Source organism: Saccopteryx bilineata, chromosome 7 (genome assembly GCF_036850765.1).
Source record: "Saccopteryx bilineata isolate mSacBil1 chromosome 7, mSacBil1_pri_phased_curated, whole genome shotgun sequence".
Classification (NCBI taxonomy): Eukaryota; Metazoa; Chordata; class Mammalia; order Chiroptera; family Emballonuridae; genus Saccopteryx; species Saccopteryx bilineata.
The window spans coordinates 60,334,191-60,355,677 of NC_089496.1; the positions used below are offsets into that span (position 1 = coordinate 60,334,191).

The 21,487-nt window shown below is 57.3% G+C and overlaps 1 protein-coding gene across 1 annotated transcript in view; it reads right to left on the reverse strand.

Moving 5' to 3' along the window:
- The window catches only part of ATP10A (ATPase phospholipid transporting 10A (putative)), a 93,733-nt gene that overhangs the window by 5,586 nt on the left and 66,660 nt on the right, over positions 1-21,487 (reverse strand). Inside the window, 8 exon segments of the mRNA XM_066239457.1 lie at positions 180-380; positions 4,822-4,947; positions 6,758-6,834; positions 8,189-8,534; positions 11,364-11,548; positions 11,859-11,985; positions 12,098-12,201; positions 19,603-20,185. Coding sequence (XP_066095554.1) covers positions 180-380; positions 4,822-4,947; positions 6,758-6,834; positions 8,189-8,534; positions 11,364-11,548; positions 11,859-11,985; positions 12,098-12,201; positions 19,603-20,185 — 1,749 coding nt within the window.

The window sequence follows — 21,487 nt, forward strand, 5'->3', positions numbered from 1 at the left end:
TCCACCAATGAATGTATGAACCAGCGGCCCAACCAATTGATCTCTCTCTCCCCTTTCCTCTTGAAAATCAATCGATAAAAATAAACAAATGAACAAGAGTTTGTCGTCCCAGGCAAGGCCAGGGGCCGGCACTCCGCAGAGGGTGCACGGACCGGGCAGGAGAGAGCCCGGGGCCTCACCTCCATGCTCTGGCCGCTCCTGTAGAGCTGCGGCTGGGTCAGCAGCACGTGGTCCGGCACATCCCTGTCCAGCACCCCCGTCACCAGCTGGGGGAGCGACGAGAAGAGCAGGTTGAAGAAGATCAGGTACCACTGGTCGATCATGGCGGACGCCGAGAAGCCACAGTGGAACTGGAACCAGAATAGGAGGCCCACGAACATCTGGAAGGTGGAGGAGGCGGGGCGTGGGCACGGGGCAGCTCCCGGGCGCCTGGCAGAGCAGAGCTCCGAGGGACTTGCAGGGTCTTGCCGAGTGTGACTGCAGTCGGGTGGCCCGGTTTGGACGGCGGTGGGCTTTCCTCCTCCTCCCCCACGGGGGGATGTCCTCGTCCCCACGAGAACAGAGGACGGGTGATGAGAGCCAGGAATCCCCAGGAACGGCTCTTGAAGGACGTTTTGGGACAGGAGACCCACAGAACATTCACGGGAAACAGAACCAAGCTCTGGCCACGGCTGGACTTGCTCGTATTTCTAGAGGACCAGGGGACTCGCCCACCTTGTACCCCTCCCTCTGTGGCTCTGAACCCCAACCTACCTGTGCTATACCCCAGATCCTTTCCCCACCGCGCCCCTTTTTAGTTCTATCCCCTTTTGATGAGGAAGAGCGGGAGATTATGGAGCCCCCCGGGTAGCAGGACAAGCACAAGCACGGTGGCTAAGTCAGTGAGGACGCCAATGTCGCCATGCTTGGCAGAGAGCGTCCATGGGGCAGGCGGCTGGCGGGCGAGCTGTAGGCATCGTCTGGTCCTTACAGCTACCCCTGCATTGCCAACAGGAAAGTGAGGTTTAAGAAAGGTTCAACAGCCTCCTCAAACCCATGCTCCGTAGAGGACAAGCTGGGTTCATCTCTTCGCACTCTTAATTTATTTATTTTTTACAGAGACAGAGAGTGAGTCAGAGAGAGGGATAGACAGGGACAGCCAGACAGGAATGGAGAGAGATGAGAAGCATCAATCATTAGTTTTTCATTGCGCGTTGCAACACTTTAGTGTTCATTGATTGCTTTCTCATATGTGCCTTGACCGCGGGCCTTCAGCACACCGAGTAACCCCTTGCTGGAGCCAGTGACCTTGGGTTCAAGCTGGTGGGCTTTTTGCTCAAACCAGATGATCCCGCACTCAAGCTGGCGACCTCAGGGTCTCGAACTTGGGTCCTCTGCATCCCAGTCCAACGCTCTATCCACTGCGCCACCGCTTGGTCAGGCTCTCTTGGCGCTCTTGTTTGACCACTGAACACCAGTTGAGTGGCCGTGTGCTTTTATGGGGGGGGGGGAGGCCATGACATTCTTAGTTATTAACCATGCAGCTTGGCAAAGCTCACTTCACCCGTTTCAACATCCTTATCCACGAATGGGCCGTAGCAACAAGGGTTCTGGGCTGTGTTGTGATAAGGATTAATGAGCTGACACATCTGAAGAACTCCCTAGAGCTCTCTGCCTACCATTGAAACTCACCCTGCCCCCCACCCGTCTTTTGTTGTCCCCGTTCACAGGACAGAGACTCGGGCAGGGGCTAGTGTGACTGCCGCATTCACAGAGAAGGAAACCGAGGTCCAAGGACCTTCAGTGACTACGGTCACGGTGTGAGTCATCAGCCCCGTCTGTCCCACCGCTCGTCTGGGGGTCTCTCAGCCTGGGGGGCGTGGGCAGTCCCCAGAGGCGAAGGGATATTCTTTGCTGGGCACCACAGATAAGGGCTTGGAGCTGTCACTGTCTACCGTTCTGACCTTGACGCAGCCATTGACCCCCCACCCCTCCGAGCTTCAGTTTCCTGAGTAGACAGAACCAGCACCCTGGTTCTGAAGACCAGGTAACAAGGAGAGACTGTTGGACAGAACCTGTCGCAACAAACATCCTCCCAGCCCCACCCCAACCTACGACGGGGGTGTGACGTTCCCCTTCAACACTGAAACCCGCACAGACCTGGCTTTTTCCTGGACTTTCTCCCTGGTTTCTAACCCCCCACCCAGCTCAGTCTCCTGAGTCACCCGTGCTCTGCGTGTCGGGAGAAAGAGGAGAGAAAGTACGAAGACAACCGAGGTTTCTTTCTGTTCTTTTTACCCCCCCCCTTCTCCCCATGGTACCAAAAACCACGGTTGCTATGGAAACTTCTCTTCGTCAGAACGGGAGGCTGACATATTCCTCAAAACGAGTGAACTCCTCTCACTTTGGGAGGCAGAGCGAGCACCCTGAACGGTCTCGAGTGGACTGACACGCTGGTGGACAGGGGGGCCCTCCGTCTTGAGATGGAGTAAAAGAAGGAACCCCCCCCCCCATTTTCTCCTTCCTGTCCCCGTGCCCTCGACGAGGACAGGTGCCTGGTGCCAGGCGGGAGCATGCGCCCACTCCAGGGGGCCAGCTCTGTCCCTCCTCTGCCAAGGAAGGTCAGCGCCTTCCTCTCCATCTGGGAAATGTTCACAAGGTGCTACAGAGTAGAGCTCAACTCCCACATTTTGATTTGTAGGTTAAACACAAAACCAAACCAAACCTGTAGAAAGCGGGACCACACAATGGTCCAGACTGCACGATGAATAAACGGCAGCCACAGGGCCAGGGTTCCCCCTGTTCCCCCCACCCCACCCCCTGGCCCACCTCCCTTCCCTCACGGCCCCCATCCATCCCTCCGGGAGTCGAGGACGCAAGAACCTCAGGGCTGGGGCCGCAAGGGGTCAGAGGAGGGCTGTGGCCGAGCAAGGACGCAGGAGTCCCGGGCAAAACGGAATCTGAGTTCACTTCCCCGCCTAGCCCATCAGACACGCCCTGGTCAGGCCTGCACATCTGGGCTCATCTACTAGAAGACGTTCCTATAAACGGGGAGAGAACCGGAGGACAGGCACGGGCGGGAAAGGGAAGGCTGGGCTTGACCTCCAGAACAAGCGATGGACGGAACGGACAGGAGCCCTGGCTGGTGAGTTCCGCTGCTTAGAGTGTCGTCCCCGTGCGCTGTGGTTATGGGTTCGATCCCCAACAGAGCACATACGAGAATCAACCAGTGAATGCAGAGATTAGTGGAACAACAGGTCAACGTTTCTCTCTCTCTGTCCCCCTTCCTCTTTCTCTAAAACCAATAGAAGTATAATTTACTTATTTATCTTTTAGCAAGAGAGACAGAGAGAGAAAGACAGAGAGAGGGACAGACAGGAAGGGAGAGAGATGAGAAGCATCAGTTCTTCATTGTGGCTCCTTAGTTGTTCATTGATTGCTTTCTCATATGAGCCTTGACCTGGGAGCTACAGCAAAGCCAGTGACCCCTTGTTCAAGCCAGCGACCTTGGGGTCATATCTACGATCCTGCGCTCAAGCCAGCAACCTCAGGGTTTTGAACCTGGGTTCTCTGTGTTCCTGGCCAACACTTTACCCACTGCGCTACCGCCTGGGCAGGTAAAAAAGTTAAAAACAAACAAACAAACCAAAAAAACGCCACCAAAAACATAAAGAAGAGGTGCACCGATGGTTAGCATGGAGATTTTAAAATGGAATTAGAGAAATAAAATAAATACACCTTTTCAGGGATTGTACTTCATTCTTTCTCAGATGACAGGGCAGTCTTGCCTGTGGAGCTGTGGCCTCCCGTCGGCAGAGGCAGGTCAAGGGGGCCGCCCTGGACGACTACCTAACCCGAGTTTGTATATTGTCTCCTTGTTTGTACCTTGGACCCCAGACCTCAGAGGCTGGGTGGCAAGGGGAAGCCCAGAATCTCCCCTACAGATGTCTCTCTGTCCCTCACGTACAAGCGGAGCAGGGTCCTGGAATGGCCTCGGTCCCTCCTGGAAGGCCACGGAGAATGGTACCTGTCTGCCCGGGTCTTAGCACTGAGGAAACTAAGAGTTCCGTGTTGGAATCCACATGAAATGGACCAGGACCCTGGCTCAGAGCCCCCGGAGAGACAGAACTGTCCTCAGCCCACCAGGCTGGGCAAGACCTCACCGAAGGGTCCCCTTCAGACTGAGCTGACCGCACGGGGGGGGGGGGGGGAGTGTGTCTACCCCACCCAGTATGAGAGACAGTGTGACAAGACCCTGCTGGTGGTCTCCTTCCAACCAGGTGCAAGCCTGCGCTCTGACCAGAGACACAGATTCCCGGTCCACTGCGGGTGTGCCGTTCAATGTCACAGAAGCCAAGTCCCCTTGTTTGGACTCCAGGACCACCCATCACACCCCTGTGTGTCCTGGGACCCCCCTGCTCACTGACTGGAGGACTCCGGTCAGCAGTCATGATGGCGGTCACCTCCCCAGACACATACATGGACAGGCCTGCTAAGAGCTGAGGGGCCGGCGTCCTGTGGACCGGGGTTGAACACGGCCTTGACTCCTCCTTGCCAGCCTGACCAGGGGACTCCGTGCACACCACTGGGACCTCCCGGTCACTCCACATCTCACGATGAAACCGTAAATGGGACAATCTTGTTGGATCTGCCCGTTTCCACCCCCTTCTCTCTCTCCCGGGGGTGTGGCCAACCTCCTGCACCCGTGACGCAGACTTCCGAGGCTACAGGGTGCAAGGCCAGGCTGGACAGAACCGCGCCGGCCGCATCCGGGGTACGGTCCTCACGCCTCTCCGGCCGTCTCATTCCAACCCTCCGGGACCCGCGGCGCCCGGCGCCTACCGTGTTTTTGTAGAAGAAGTAGAGCACCATGTTGGCGAGGCGGGAGTAACACCAGTGCCCGTGGACCATCAGCAGCCTCTCGAGGTGGCGGAAACGGGGCACCGCGAAGTCGCTGGCCATCACCGCCTGGCGAGGGGGAGAGGAGGACCCCCGTGACCAGTGGCACCGCACGCGGCGCGCAGTGTGTCTGCCGGGCATCACCGCCTGGCGAGGGGGAGAGGAGGACCCCCGTGACCAGTGGCACCGCACGCAGCGCGCAGTGTGTCTGCCGGCCATCACCGCCTGGCGAGGGGGAGGGAGGACCCCCATGACCAGCGGCACCGCACGCGGCGCGCAGTGTGTCTGCCGGGCATCACCAACTGGCGGGGGGGAGGGGAGGACCCCCGTGACCAGTGGCACCGCACGCAGCGCGCAGTGTGTCTGCCGGCCATCACCGCCTGGCGAGGGGGAGTGAGGACCCCCATGACCAGCGGCACCGCACGCGGCGCGCAGTGTGTCTGCCGGCCATCACCGCCTGGCGAGGGGGAGTGAGGACCCCCATGACCAGCGGCACCGCACGCGGCGCGCAGTGTGTCTGCCGGCCATCACCGCCTGGCGGGGGGGAGGGAGGACCCCCGTGACCAGCAGCACCGCACGCGGCGCGCAGTGTCTCACCCCCCCCCCCTACAACGCAAGGCAGAACACGGACGGAGAAACCCAGCTCCAGACGCGGCTCGTGTGTGTGTGTGACTGGCCAAGGCATGAATGACCACCAGCTCTCGTTATCTCCTTTGAGGCAAGAAAACCTCTATCTCGACAGGGACTTTGGGTGTCATCTTAGAGGACACACTTAAGATGTCGTGTCGACCTGAGCGGTGGGTTCGCGGGAAGTATGTGCTTTCTCCTTCCCAGTCTTTCTTTAACACGCCAACGTCTATCTATTTTGGGGGGTGCAGGGGGTCACCCTAACTCTTCTCTGCCCCTTAACCCTTTATTCATCAACACCGCATCGGGGTCCTGACCCAACCGTGGACCACAGCCCCCCCCCCTATGAAGGAGGCAGACGGTCGGCCGTCCTTCCTAGGAGGTGCATTTTGGGTCCTTTTTCTTGAAGCCAACGGTGAACAGTAAGGCTGGGCCCAGGGCTGTGCTGGCATCCATGTGACCCCATCGCAGGGTGGTCACCACGGGACACCGGACATCACCGGGGGTGAGTGGGGACAACAGGTTGCCTCCACGGACAGAAAAGGTGACAGGGTCAGGGGTGTGGGACAGAAGCGTCCCTTCATTTCACTGAGGGTCATTCTGTACCCAGCTAACTGGGCCAGACGGGGGCCACGGCACAGGCCACCCTCTGTGTGCCCAGAATGACCTGGAACCCAGCATGTCAGGAAAGATGCTACTTGGAAAAGAAAAAACAAACAAACAGACAAACAAAAATCAAAGACAACGTCACGAAAAGAGAGATATTGCCATATCTTCAGGGGGTCATTCCACACGCTGAGGCAGGGATGACCCGTGGTGAGTCAAGATGGCCACAGTCCATGTTTCTAGTGGTCCCAGCTTCCAACGACAACAGAATCGATTTTCCAAAGGGTGTCACGTGTGTTCGGGGACCGTTAAAAATAAAAAAGGAAAAAAAAAACCCCCGCCATTGGAAGAGGAGGCAGGAATGGCCACTGAGGAGGTGAGGACTCACCTTCCCTCTCTGTTCTACTTCACTTTGCAAAAATACACTTGTGGACACGGGCGGACCTGTCCCCTGCACACGGCATCCTCAACACGGAGTCACCTTTGCCTGCCCTTTGCTGTTGGCTCAGCAGCAGGCGACCTTCCGTTGTGCGGAAGGCCAAGCACCCTTCAGCCATGACGGACAGAGCCCCCGGGGAAGAAAGAAGGGCGTGGCGGCTGGCTGCGTGGTCACCCGGCCACCCCCCCCCCCCCGCAGGGTCTTTACCTGCATCCCCTCCTGGCCCGAGATCCCCACGCCCACATCGGCCACCTGGATCATGCTGACGTCATTGGCTCCGTCCCCTGCAAGCGGCACAGGCAGGCAGAGCCGTGAGCACAGGGGCGTGGAATCAGATCGGCCGGACAGCTCTTCCGTGAGGTCCCCACTGGACCGAGTCCCCCGGGTGGGAAAGGGTCTTGGGAAGAGCAGGGTTTTGTGGGGACACAGCCCCGGAACCAGCCCCCAGGAGTGACCTGACCCCTCTCACAGGTCAAGTCACTGCAGGCACCCCAGGGAAGGGCTATCTTCCGTCTGCCTGGACCGGGGCCATGCTCACTGCTCAGCCTGGCGATTACCAAAGCCCTCAGGGGGTGCTGGGTGGGTGGTCTCCACGGCCACCACGCTCAGCATACTCCACTTCAGACCTAGGCCCCACCCTGGCCTCCACTCTGTCCAGGTGACCAGCCCCGTGCCTGCATCAATGAGCACGGGGCTCTCAGGGACCTTCTGCGGGAAACAGTGTCATCACTACTAGTCGGCGAGGATGCTCTATTTGAGACTCAACTTTCATGCAGGTGTGAGTTCTCAGCGCATGAAAACGACATCTGGGGTCATCTGATCATCTGGGGTCACGGGCATCATCACCCTTTTCTCGTAGTGACCTGTGGGTTTTCCCGGCCCTAGCCAGCAGGTGGAGCTGCTGAGTCCCTGAACCCCCGCGGGAGGCCAGACCCAGAACTGACCCTGAACCAGACATGGACGGGGGAAGATGCCCGGGCAGGGGGCAGGGGGTGGGTGACCACCAGGTACCACAGAAGAGGGATCTGGAAGGCTCTCCAGGCCGACAAGCTGCCAGGAAAAACCACTCACAGAGGCACAACCCTTTCCTTCAAGACTGTAAAAGGTTCCAGCTATTCAAATCTGGGGATGAAGTTATTTAATTCCAGCCTGTCTGGGAACCATCACAAGGAGGCGATGGGGAGGCTGATGGCCCATGTCGCTGGGTCCTCCCGGCACCAGGAAGCCTGGGACCCCAGGCACCTCCGTGACCGGAAGCCCCTGTCAAAGCCCCTTGGTTCTGAGTTGGCCCAGGGTTGATGATGATGACCAGGCGGGGCCCTCCGCCCATGATGACTGCCACCTCATCTCCCTGGAAACCGGTAGAACACGTCCCCGTTTTCTCGGACCACAATGGCTGTACTGACGACCTCCTACGGGGGGGGGGGGGGGGGGGGGGGGCGGCTATCACTGTGACCCCCGCCTTGGTGGCTTTCTATCTGGGACAGGCTGCCAGTGTATTACATTGGGTGTGATTTTATATGTAGGCCAAAAAGAGAGAGCGACAGAGAGAGAGATAGAAAGAGAGAGAGAGAGCACGAGGGAGCATTTTGTGTTGCAGCAGGTGCACGAATGGGGCGGGCCGGCCCGACCACGTACCGATGGCCAAGGTCATGGCCTTGAGCTTGGTCCTGACCAGCTTCACCACCATGCTCTTCTGCAGGGGGGTCGAGCGGCAGCACAGGACCGACCGGCACCGCTTGGCGAGGAATAGAAACTTGTCTTCCAGGCTCTTCTCCAGGGCGTAGGCCAAGCTCCTCCCATCGATCACGAGGCTTGGACCAGGACCCGGACCGGAGGTGGCAGTCTCAGAGGGCGTGAACAGAGGGGAGAACCCCACGCTCACGTTGGGGCCGCTGCGGCCGGGGGCCTTCTCCAGGGAGCCGTGGGGGCCCCCGGCCTGGACGTAGCACAGACATTGGTCCAGCAGGGCCGCGCACGCCTCCTGGGAATGGACACAAGGGGGCGCTGCGGCTGACTCGGCCACAGCACACACAGGGCCGCCCCTCCTGGGAATGGACACGAGGGGGCGCTGCGGCTGACTCGGCCACAGCACACACAGGGCCGCCCCTCCTGGGAATGGACACGAGGGGGCGCTGCAGCTGACTCGGCCACAGCACACACCAGGCCGCCCCTCCTGGGAATGGACACGAGGGGGCGCTGCGGCTGACTCGGCCACAGCACGCAGCAGGCCGCCCCTCCTGGGAATGGACACGAGGGGGCGCTGCGGCTGACTCGGCCACAGCACGCAGCAGGCCGCCCCTCCTGGGAATGGACACGAGGGGGCGCTGCGGCTGACTCGGCCACAGCACGCAGCAGGCCGCCCCTCCTGGGAATGGACACGAGGGGGCGCTGCGGCTGACGCGGCCACAGCACGCGGCAGGCCGCCCCTCCTGGGAATGGACACGAGGGGGCGCTGCGGCTGACGCGGCCACAGCACACACCGGGCCGCCCCTCCTGGGAATGGACACGAGGGGGCGCTGCGGCTGACTCGGCCACAGCACGCAGCAGGCCGCCCCTCCTGGGAATGGACACGAGGGGGCGCTGCGGCTGACTCGGCCACAGCACACGGCAGGCCGCCCCTCCTGGGAGTGGACACGAGGGGGCACTGCGGCTGACTCGGCCACAGCACACACCGGGCCGCCCCTCCTGGGAATGGACACGAGGGGGCGCTGCAGCTGACTCGGCCACAGCACACACCGGGCCGCCCCTCCTGGGAATGGACACGAGGGGGCGCTGCGGCTGACTCGGCCACAGCACACACCGGGCCGCCCCTCCTGGGAATGGACACGAGGGGGCGCTGCGGCTGACGCGGCCACAGCACACAGCAGGCCGCCCCTCCAACCCCACCCCAAACACATCTGGGTCTCCTGCCGCGAGAGCCAGGCTGCAGGCGCTGCCCAGGGTCCCTCCTCAGACTGGGCTGGTTAAAGAGGATAGCTTCCGGTACAGGAGACGGGAGCCCGAGGAGGGCTCCTATCAATTTCCACGTCGTGGCGAAGGCGCTGGAAGGGGACACCGCTCCAGGAGGCCTGAGCACACGGCGGCTCCCGTTCTGGCCGGTGAGACAGGAGAAGCGGGCGTGCACTCTCCTCCGAGGGCTCCCTGAGGCTCTTACTCAGCCCCTCCCAGCCCCTATGCAGAGACCGACCACAGGGCACAAAGCCCCTTTCCAAACCCTTGTCAGGACGGACCCCTGAAAATGGGAAGTCTCCATGTTCCTTCCATGCTCCCCAGTTGACCAGGAAAATAGTTAAAAAAAAAAAAAAAAAAAAAAGCATCCTGGCCGGTTGGCTCAGTGGTAGAGCGTCGGCCTGGAGTGCAGGAGTCTTGGGTTCGATTCCCGGCCAGGGCACACAGGAGAGGCACCCATCTGCTTCTCCACCCCTCCCCCTCTCCTTCCTCTCTGTCTCTCTCTTCCCCTCCCGCAGCCAAGGCTCCATTGGAGCAAAGTTGGCCCGGGTGCTGAGGATGGCTCTGTGGCCTCTGCCTCAGGCGCTAGAATGGCTCTGGTTGCAACAGAGCAATGCCCTAGATGGGCAGAGCATCACCCCTGGTGGGCATGTCGGGTGGATCCCAGTTGGGTGCATGCAGGAGTCTGTCTGCCTCCATGTTTCCAACTTCAGGGGAAAAAAAAAAAAAAAAAAAAAGGGCATAATCCCTAATCCTCCTCATTGGCCATGTTCTTCCCAAACAGACTCTAGATTCTAGGAAGAGAGCGGGAAGACCAGCTGGGGGTGGGGGGCCCTGCAGGGTCGGGGGACAGAGGCTGCAGGAAGGACAACTGTGTCCAGGAACAGACACGTTTTTTCCAGGGAGGTCCAGTGCCTCCTGGTCCTCGGCGGACGGCGAGGCGGCCTTGTGACCGAGTTCATGCAATGCACCACAGAAATCTGGCCTGTGTGTCCAGCACGCTTTTTTTTTTGGGGGTGGGTGGGGGGTGGGTGGGGACCTTTTATATTTAGCAAAGAAAGCCAAACTAGAGGAGAAAAAGATGGAGAGGACAGAGCCATCGGCCTCGAGCGACAAGGCGGGTGGGTGGGGGTGGGGGGTGGACGGGGACACACAGAAACTCGTGACCACAGCCAGTCACAGACCACTGCTCAGGGGCATGCTCACTGCTCAGCCTGGCGATTACCAAAGCCCTCAGGGGGTGCTGGGTGGGTGGTCTCCACGGCCACCACGCTCAGCATACTCCACTTCAGACCTAGGCCCCACCCTGGCCTCCACTCTGTCCAGGTGACCAGCCCCGTGCCTGCATCAATGAGCACGGGGCTCTCAGGGACCTTCTGCGGGAAACAGTGTCATCACTACTAGTTGGCGAGGATGCTCTATTTGAGACTCAACTTTCATGCAGGTGTGAGTTGTGCAAACGTGTTCCTGGACAGAGGGCCTGCTCCTGACATCCTCGGGGATTTATATACATAAATGTGAGCAGATACATCCCCTCTGTGCCCATTGGCGCACCCCTGGGAACAGCCCGTGCTGACGTGGACAGTTTTGACAGGAAAAAGCAGTTTGAGCTCATCACGAAACAAAGCGTAGACGCGTGTGTTCCTTTGAAACTAAGACGCCCCGGTAAATTCCCCATGTTACCGGGCGATGGTGACCAGGCGCTAACCGCTAGACAGGGAACACAGGTGCAGAGAGAGGCGGGGGGACCACGGCTGGAAGGCCCCTGGTGGCGTCCAGTACTGAGCTCATTGGCCTGGGGGCCCCAGGTACGAGGCTGCCCCAGGCAGAGCAGGGGCGTCCCCGAAAGGCACGGACGCACCTGGGACTCAGCGTTCAGAGTGATGACCTCCTCCCCGTGGTCCAGCAGCTTGCAGGCGTAGGCAATATTCATGGCGGTCTCTTGTTTGTCACCGGTCAGGACCCAGATCTGCAGGCCTGCCTGGCGCAGCTTAGCAATGGTTTCGGGGACCCCGTCCTGCAGGCGGTCTTCGATCCCCGTGGCCCCTGGTCGGAGGCAGAGCATGGGTGGGGGAGCGGTGAGGGAGGGGAGAGGGCCCTTGCAGGCACCAGTTGTTGAGAAGCCTGGCTTTCTTTGCCAGTGGGAAGAACTGGGTTTAAAGGGAGGCACGTGGGCTGTCCTGCTGGTGTGGCTGGAGGGGGGACACGAGAAGCCCCATGAGTCGAGGATGGTTCACCTCAGATGCCACCAGCTAGAGCCATGCCACCTCCCCCTCCGGGATCACCTCTGCAAACTGCATGCACACCGGTCCACGGTCCACGCACCACGCACGCAGGCACGCGGAGAGCCATTTACCCAAAAGGTGCAAGTTGGTCTCCAGGCGGATGGCCGACTGGAAGAGGAGCTCCTCGCGGTTGTCCACAGATGACTCCGCCTCCAAGTGACCCTGCAACCAGCGAGCGTACTCCTCCTGACTCAGCACCTGCGCAACGGAGAGCGCGCAACTGAGCGCTGAGCTCCGGGGGCGGCCCCGAGCTGCGCCGAGCGCCCCCGGGATGCGTGCGCATGCGCCCGGGCAGGGCCCCCCCACTCACCCGCTTGGCGATGCACAAGGTCCGCAGGCCCTCCACCGCGTACACGTTGAGGTAATGCTGCGTTTGGCTACGGATTTTTTTTTGGTGCCTGCCTCTGGCGTCATCTGGGTGTCGGCGGGGAGAATCAGAAAGGCGGGTCAGCAGAAACCAGAGCCCGGAGGGATGCCAAGGCGCAGGTCCGGGGACCTCGGGGACCTCTTTTCTTTTCCTTTTTTTATTTTTTTAAGGGTTTTATTTATTCATTTTAGAGAGGAGAGGGAGAGAGAGAGAGAGAGAGAGAGAGAGAAGAGAGAGACAGGGGGGAGGAGCAGGAAGCATCAACTCCCATATGTGTCTTGACCAGGCAAGCCCAGGGTTTCGAACTGGTGACCTCAGCGTTCCAGGTCAACGCTTTATCCCAGGGGTCCCCAAACTTTTTACACAGGGGCCAGCTCACTGTCCCTCAGACCGTTGGAGGGCTGAACTATAAAAAAACTATGAACAAATCTCTATGCACACTGCACATAGCTTAAAGTAAAAATACAAAACGGGAACAAATACAATGTTTAAAATAAAGAACAAGTACATTTAAATCAACAAACTGACCAGTATTTCAAGGGTAACTATGCTCCTCTCACTGACCACCAATGAAAGAGGTGCCCCTTCCGGAAGTGCGGTGGGGGCCGGATAAATGGCCTCAGGGGGCCATGCGGCCCGTGGGCCGTAGTTTGGGAACCCCTGCTTTATCCACTGCGCCACCACGGGTCAGGATTTTATTTTTATTTTTTTAATTTAATTTTTTTTAAAGATATTTATTTATTTATTTACAGAGACAGAGAGAGTCAGAGAGAGGGATAGATAGGGACAGACAGGAACGGAGAGAGATGAGAAGCATCAATCATCAGTTTTTCGTGGCGACACCTTATTCATTGATTGCTTTCTCATATGTGCCCTGACCGTGGGCCTTCAGCAGATCAAGCAACCCCTTGCTTGAGCCAGCGACCTTGGGTCCAAGCTGGTAGGCTTTTGTTCAAACCAGATGAACCGGTGCTCAAGCTGGCGACCTTGGGCTTTTGAACCTGGGTCCTCCGCTCTATCCACTGCACCACCGCCTGGTCAGGCTACTTTTATTTTTAAAACATTTTTATTTCTTGCCTGACCAGGCAGTGGCGCAGTGGATGGAGCGTCAAACTGGGATGCAGAGGACATAGGTTCGAAACCTCGAGGTTGCCAGCTTGAGCACGGGTTCATCTGGTTTGAGCAAGGCTCACCAGCTTGAGCCCAAGGTTGCTGGTTTGATCAAGGGGTCACTCGGTCTGCTGTAAATCCCCCCGCCCCCGTCAAGGCACATACGAGAAAGCAATCAATGAACTAAGGAGCTGCAACAAGGAACTGAGGCTTCTCATCTCTCTCCCTTCCTGTCTGTCTGTCCCTCTCTGTCCCTCTCTGTCTCTGTCTCTGTCACCAAAAAAAAAATAAATAAAATTTTTTTATTTCTCAATTACAGTTGACATTCAGTCTTCCTTTTGTATTAGTTTCCGGTGGACAGCATCCACCGTGGTTAGACAATCACATCCTTCACAAAGCGCGTCCCACCCCAGGCACTGGACGTAGTAGCTATTACAACTTTACAGACTACATTTCCTAGGCTGGACTTGACATCCTCATGACTGTTTTTCTCTGTCCGGCTCATTTCCCTGAGCCTGTATCCTTCCTCGAGGTCACAGATGGCACGGCTGTGTTCTATTCTATTGTATCAGCACCCCCTCTTCTCGATCTGTTTGTCTATCAGCTGGCCCTGGGGCCGCGTCCACGTCTTGGCTAAAGGTAAAGAATGCTGCACCGAACACCAGGGTGCCTACCTTCATCTGCATCTGTGTTTCAGGTTGCTCTGGATAAACCCCCCGGAAGTGGAACCACTGGGTCATAAGGCGGAAGAACCCCAAGGTGTTCTTTTTTATTTATTTATTTATTTGTTTATTTATTTACAGAGACAGAGAGAGAGAGAGTCAGAGAGAGGGATAGACAGGGACAGAGAGAGATGAGAAGCATCAATCATTAGGTTTTTTTGGTTGCACATTGTGACACCTTAGTTCATTGATTGCTTTCTCATATATGCCTTGACCGCGGGTCTTCAGCAGACCGAGTAACCCCCTTGCTCAAGCCAGCGACCTTGGTGAGCTTTTGCTCAAACCAGATGAACCCGCACTCAAGCTGGCGACCTTGGGGTCTCAAACCTGGGTCCTTGGGATCCCAGTCCGACACTCCATCCACTGCGCCACCGCCTGATCAGGCCACAGTGTTCTTTTTAGATGTGATTGCTGATTGCCCACCAACCAAGAGCCCAGCATGTCCCGGAGGTCCTAACTGGAAAGCCCTTCCGAACACCCAGCGTCTGGGCGAGCTTCCCGTGTGTGTGTGACATGAGTGTGTGACATGCTGCCAAGGGGTTCAGACCCAGAGAGGCAGAGCGTAGGATGGTCGTGGCCAGGGGCTGGGGGGAGGGGCGGGGGAGAGAGCCGTTCAATGGGGACAAGATCTCCGTGTTTACTGAGAAAGGTCTGGAGACCTGTCACGTGGCAATGTGAATACACTGAACACTCCTGTCCACTGAGAAACGATTAAGGTGGTACTTTTATGTCATGGATTTCAAAAATTAATTTACTGATGTTTAGAGAGAGAAGAGGGGGGAAAGAGAGAGAAAAAAAGAGAGGGAGACAGTGATTTGTTGTTGTCCCACTTAGTTACACATTCATGGGTTGATTCCTGTGTGTTCCCTGACCAGGGATTGAACTCGCAACCTTGGTGTATTGGGACGACGATCTAACCAACAGAGCTACTCGGCTGGGGCTATGTTGTGTTTTTAACCACAATTAAAAAAAAAAAAAACAACAACTAAGAAATTAGCCGTGGTTAGTAAAGAGTTCTCCCAACATCCACCCTTTTCTGTTTTTCTGTGGACAAAGAGCAGGAGTTTATTACAGAACTTGGCAAGCACTGACCATCAGCCTCCCCCAGGTGAGGAGGCCACAGCCAGGGGACACCCCTCAACTCCTCCTGGGTCGACCACGCCGAGGGGAAGGCAGAGGGCGCTTCTGTTTGTGCGCAATGAGAGCACGTGACAAGTGAGTGTGTCTGGGGACCACAGAGTGGTACTTGGCCCTCGCCTCGCTCCACTTGGAATTTTGTCACCTTTCAGTACACAGGAGTGTCATGTGAGTGTCCTCGCCCTGGGCTGCGTTTCGGCCAGTGGGGAACCTGTACCCACTGTTAGCAACCGCTAGCTTCGTTCACCTGTCTGTCCCACCCCGTGTCAACGGTCCCTGCTTCCCATATAAAATCCACTTTAAAAGCTGTTTCTTTAAAAAACAAAAAACCCACCAAAATATGTATTTTGGGCCGTTTTTAATATCCCTGCTCCAAACGAGAAGCTCATCTAGACAAAAGCCCCCGTTCAGAGTGACCTGGCATCATCCACCCGTTCACTGAATGGGGAGGTACAGACACCCTTCTTGTTTATGAAAGATCGTCCCTTAATAGACAGGGAGGGTTCTACCCCCGGAATATCCCTCACATCTGTTGGCCTCTCCAGACAGAAATAAGATGCCCGGATATTGCCTAAGACCTTCTTTTATTTTTTTTTACTAAAAATATTAGTTGGTTTTTAAAAAAAATTTATATTTAGCTAAATATAAATATATATACTCTAAATATATTGGATATATACACAGCTAAATCTGGCAACCTTACTAAGTAAGCAGTCATGAGAACACTGGTCTGGGGAAGGCTGTCTAACCAGGGTTAGGGACACTTGTTGCCTCCCAGACCCTATTTATGGAGAAAACATGGGAAAACCCTCAAGGGGCCCTTGCCACAAAGGTGGGTCCTTCAAGGCCAAGAAAGAAAAGTTTGTTTTAGATCCACAGCATAGATACACCCACAGTACACAAATGGATACAGAGTATCTGGGGCATGACAAGGTCACACACAATCAGAAACAAAATGTCTGAGGATCCTCCTTAAGGAATCAATAGTGAAGGAAAGAAAGGGTGGGTGGGTGGGTGGGGCAGACATGGCCCTAGGGCAGGGGTCGGGAACCTTTTTGCTGAGAGAGCCATGAACGCCACATATTTTAAAATGGAATTTCGTGCCCTGGCCGGTTGGCTCAGCGGTAGAGCGTCGGCCTGGCGTGTGAGGGACCCGGGTTCGATTCCCGGCCAGGGCACATAGGAGAAGCACCCATTTGCTTCTCCACCCCCCCTCCTTCCTCTCTGTCTCTCTCTTCCCCTCCCGCAGCCAAGGCTCTATTGGAGCAAAGATGGCCCGGGCGCTGGGGATGGCTCCTTGGCCTCTGCCCCAGGCGCTAGAGTGGCTCTGGTCGCGGCAGAGCGACGCTCCGGAGGGGCAGAGCATCGCCCCCTGGTGGGCAGAGCGTCGCCCCTGGTGGGCGTGCTGGGTGGATCCCGGTCGGGGCGCATGCGGGAGTCTGTCTGACTGTCTCTCCCCGTTTCCAGCTTCAGAAAAATACACACACACACACACAAAAAAAAATAAAAATAAAAAAAATAAAATGTAATTCCATGAGAGCCGTACAACGACCCGTGTACCTTACGTATTATCCAATAAAAATTTGGTGTTGTCCCGGAGGACAGCTGTGATTGGCTCCAGCCACCCGCAACCATGAACATGAGCGGCAGGAAATGAATGGATTGTAATACATGAGAATGTTTTATATTTTTAACATTATTTTTTATTAAAGATTGGTCTGCGAGCCAGATGCAGCTATCAAAAGAGCCACCTCTGGCTCACGAGCCATAGGTTCCTGACCCCCTGCCCTTAGGGGATTCTGCTTTAGGAATTTAAAATTTCCTGAAAAGATCACAAAGCCAGCCCTCTTGATCTTGAAGACCATTTCCTCCTGGGATTGGGACATTTTTCTTGGCAAGTGAGGACACTCTTAGAACATATGCTGAATGTCCTTTGAGTAAACGGTATGACAGTCTCTGAGGGACTTGGAAATGACAATAATACTGAAGTGTGGCCTGACCGGGCAGTGGCGCAGTGGATAGAGCGTCCGACTGGGATGCAGAGGACCCAGGTTCGAGACCCCGAGGTCGCCAGCTTGAGCGCGGGCTCATCTGGTTTGAGCAAAAAGCTCACTAGCTTGGACCCAAGGTCGCTGGCTCCAGCAAGGGGTTACTCGGTCTGCTGAAGGCCCGCGGTCAAGGCACATATGAGAAAGCAATCAATGAACTAAGGTGTCGCACGAAAAACTGATGATTGATGCTTCTCGTCTCTCTCCATGTCTGTCTGTCCCTGTCTATCCCTCTCTCTGACTCTTTCTCTGTCTCTGTAAAAACAAACAAAAAACAACCAAAAAAACCCCAAAACTAAAGTGTGTCTGTGGTCCAGACGAGGTGGGGGGGAGGGGATGGTGGCCACAGGCTGGGCCACTCTAGACCCCAGGGGGCCCCGAACGAGGGCGTGGTCCTGCAGGCAGCCATGGAAGAAGGGGATTTGGTGTGGGAGCCATCACCCTCCGGGGCGGAGGGGGACAGAGAGCACCCAGCCATGCGGTGACAGAGGCAGGGACCCCGCCCAGTCCCCCTCCTCCAGGCTCTGGTGAGACCTGGCTCCTCCTCCTTGGCGCCTTCTCCCCTTTCCGAACCCCCTGCCCCAAGGGCTGTGCGTCACGGGGAGAACCCAGTGTGGGACTTCACACCCTAAACTCACTGTCAAGGTCGGGATGCGGCCTTATTCTGATGGGGGGGGCATATTCTGATGGGGGGGGCAGGAAGGTGGGAAGAACTCAGGTTCATCGAGCACACGGCCAAGGAGCTGGGTGGGCAGGGCAGATGGACCGACGGACACCACCGTGGAGCCCAGGACCCTGCTGGGGAGGCCCTCAGGGGAAGATGCCCCCTGCCACTAATTTAAGGAGTGCTTTTAAAAGGGGCAAAACGACACTTCCAGTTTTGTTATACCTCAGACAAGGTTCTGTCTCCGCCCGTGTGTGTCGCCTTGGTCAGACAGGCCCCTAAGGAGGCGAGGTCTGTCCTAGGCTCGTCCACGCTTCTGCGCACTCGCCGGACAGCGCACGGCGAAGTGGGAGGCCCGCTGAGGGGGCGCCCACCTCTTTCTCGTGCCGGGAGGTCGGTGCAGACCTCAGAGGCCACCGGTCTGAACCTCAGGCCGGTCAATGTCAAGGGGTCAGGACCAGAGAGAGGGAAGAGGGACACAGCTTACGCTTCATGCCTATAAGATGCCAGGCCCTGTGCCATGAGAGTGGGCAGGGGCTTCCCAAGATGGGGAACCGAGGCACAGACTGAGGGACCCGCCCAGGGGCACCCCAGCTCTGTGAGTAGCCTCTGCTGTCCACCCGAGGCCACACAAGGTCTGGTGACAGAGACAGATTCTCACACGGTCAAGCCCACCAGCTCAGTGCCTTCCTGCCCTCCCCCCTTTTTTTTTTGGTAAGAGTGTTGTGAGCGCTTGTTAGAAAATGCCGGATCCCGTCCAGAGGGCGACACCTGTACACACTCCTCCCTTTACACCTGCACACGGGGGGGGGGGGGGGGGGGGGGGGGGCAATTGGCCATCGCCCTCGGCTTCCCGAGCACAGGTCGCCTCTTCTCTTCTCCACCCGTCCCCCCCCCCCCCCCCCCGCCAAAGTAAAAGCGGAATGATTGTAAATGATGCCAGGTAGAGCTGGTGCCCAACTCAAGGGACCCTTCTCTTGGGAAAACCAGGGGGATCCCTGAACATCCCGAATTGTAAACTGCCCAGTGTCTGTCCGTATGTTCTCCCTGACCCAGCCCCTCAGAACCACACGCAGCACAGGCTCCCGGCACCCCTGATGGATCTCAGGGACGGAGTTCCATCTGTCCTTTGTCTAGAAATCTGAGACCTTTTCACTCGGTGACAAAGTGCGTCCCCAGCAGCCATAGCTGCCTTCTCAGATACCCCCTCCACCCCCCAAGTGCATTCCAGTCTCTCAACCTCTCCAAGGAACGTCTGGGGTGGGGGGCAGGAGGCAGGTCTGAGGGGCGCTGCTTTAAAGAAGATGTAATGAGGCCCTGGCCGGTTGGCTCAGTGGCAGAGTGTCGGCCTGGCATGCGGGAGTCCTGGGTTCGATTCCCGGCCAGGGCACACAGGAGAAACGCCCATCTGCTTCTCCACCCCTCCTTCCTTTCTGTCTCTCTCTTCCCCTCCCGCAACCAAGGCTCCATTGGAGCAAAGTTGGCCCGGGCGCTGGGGATGGCTCTGGTCACAACAGAGCGACGCCCGGGAGGGGCGGAGCATCGCCCCCTGGTGGGCGTGCCGGGTGGATCCCGGTCGGGCGCATGCGGGAGTCTGTCTGACTGCCTCCCCCATTTCCAACTTCAGAAAAATACAAAAAAAAAAAAAAGAAGACGTAATGAAAACGGCTTTACCCCTGGGAGGGGAAACGGGGGGAGGGCTGGTTTCTGGGAGAGCGCCACCTGGAGCCAGGGACGCGTGCCTCTCCCGGCGGGAGGGACACTTACCCGAGGAACAGGTGGTCAGCAGGTCCATGATGGCCGAGTCGGCGCCCTTGGTGTAGACGTGGATCTCGTCGGTGAGCGGGTGCCGGATCACCACCGACATCCTCTTGCGGACGGAGTCGAAGCCCAGGGTGTGCAGGATGTCGAAGGTGAGCCTCCCCAGGTGGGGCAGCTCCACAGCCACCTGGTCGTGCAGCCGGTGCACCAGGGTGCAGCTGTAGGCGCGGGCGGCGTACACCAGCGCGGCCTCATCGGGGCTCTCGGCCTCGTAGCGCAGTTCCGGCCTCGGCTGCGGCTCCGCCTCTGGCTCCCGGGCGCGCTCGGGGGCCCAGCCGTCTTCCTCGCCGCGGCTGCAGCAGCCCCCGGTGGCAGTGGCGATGGCGGGGGCCGGCCTCTCCTGCAGCCCGAGCAGCGCGCTGTCGGAGGACAGGGCCGACAGGAGGCCGGAGCCCAGCTGGTGGGTGGACCTGCCCGCGGTCAGGCTGCCCACGCTGCTGCAGCTCGAGGTCAGGCGGCTGGGCGAGAACCTGCGCAGGAAGTCCTCCAGGGTCTTCACCGGGGACTTCAGCTCCAACCTCACCCTCACCTGCAAGAGACGCGGCCAGGCCAGGGGACAGGTGAGGGGGGTCCCCTCCGGAGGCCCTGCCCAGGCTGCCACGGGGCACGCGTGCCTGGACTCCCAGGCCCTACGTTTCAGGGCATGCAATGAATATTGTAACCAGAGCCTGGCCAGGCAGTGGTGCAGCGGATAGAGCATAGACCTGGGGGAGTGAAGGACCCAGTTTCGAAACCCCCAGGTCACCGGCTTGTGTGTGGGGTCGTTGCCTTGAGCGTGGGATCGTAGATGCGACCCCATGGTCGCTGGCTTGAGCAAGGGGTCCTTCACTCTGCTGTAGCCCACCCCCCGTCAAAGCACATATGAGAAAGCAATCAATAAACAACTAAGGTGCTGCAACGAAGAACTGATGCTCCTCATCTTTCTCCCTTCCTGTCTGTCCCTGTCACTAAATAAATAAAGAAAAAGGAAATTGCAGTCAGACCCCACATCATTTTCTGGACACCATCCTTTGGCCTCTCCACTTAAAGGTTAGGCCAGGGGTCCCCAAACTTTTTACACAGGGGGCCAGTTCACTGTCCCTCAGACCACTGGAGGGCCGGACTATAAAAAAAACTATGAACAAATCCCTATGCACACTGCATATCTTATTTTAAAGTAAAAAAACAAAATGGGAACAAATACAATATTTAAAATAAAGAACAAGTAAATTTAAATCAACAACCTGACCAGTATTTCAATGGGAACTATGCTCCTCTCACTGACCACCAATGAAAGAGGTGCCCCTTCCGGAAGTGCGGCGGGGGCCGGATAAATGGCCTCAGGGGGCCACATGCAGCCTGCGGGCCGTAGTTTGGGGACCCCTGGGTTAGGCCATGTGCATTTACAACTTAAAATAATTTTTCCAGCCTGACCTGTAGTGGCGCAGTGGATAAAGCTTCGACCTGGAAATGCTGAGGTCGCCAGTTCGAAACCCTGGGCTTGCCTGGTCAAGGCACATATGGGAGTTGATGCTTCCTGCTCCTCCCCCCTTCTCTCTCTCTGTCTCTCCTCTCTCTCCCTCTCTGTCTCTCTCTCCTCTCTAAAAATAAATAAAATAAAAAAAAATAATAATAATAAATTAAAAAAATAATAATTTTTCCATTGATTTTGGTGAGAGAGGCAGGAAGGGAGAGAGAGAGCGCGCGACAGGAACATTGCTGCGTTCCTGTATGTGCTCTGCCCGGGGCCTGAACCAGCCACCTCTGTGCTTTGGGGTGCTGCTCTCACAGTCAGGGTGTCGTGTCCACTCTCTCAGGATGCGATCACCAGGGTCACCACAACCGCGCCCGA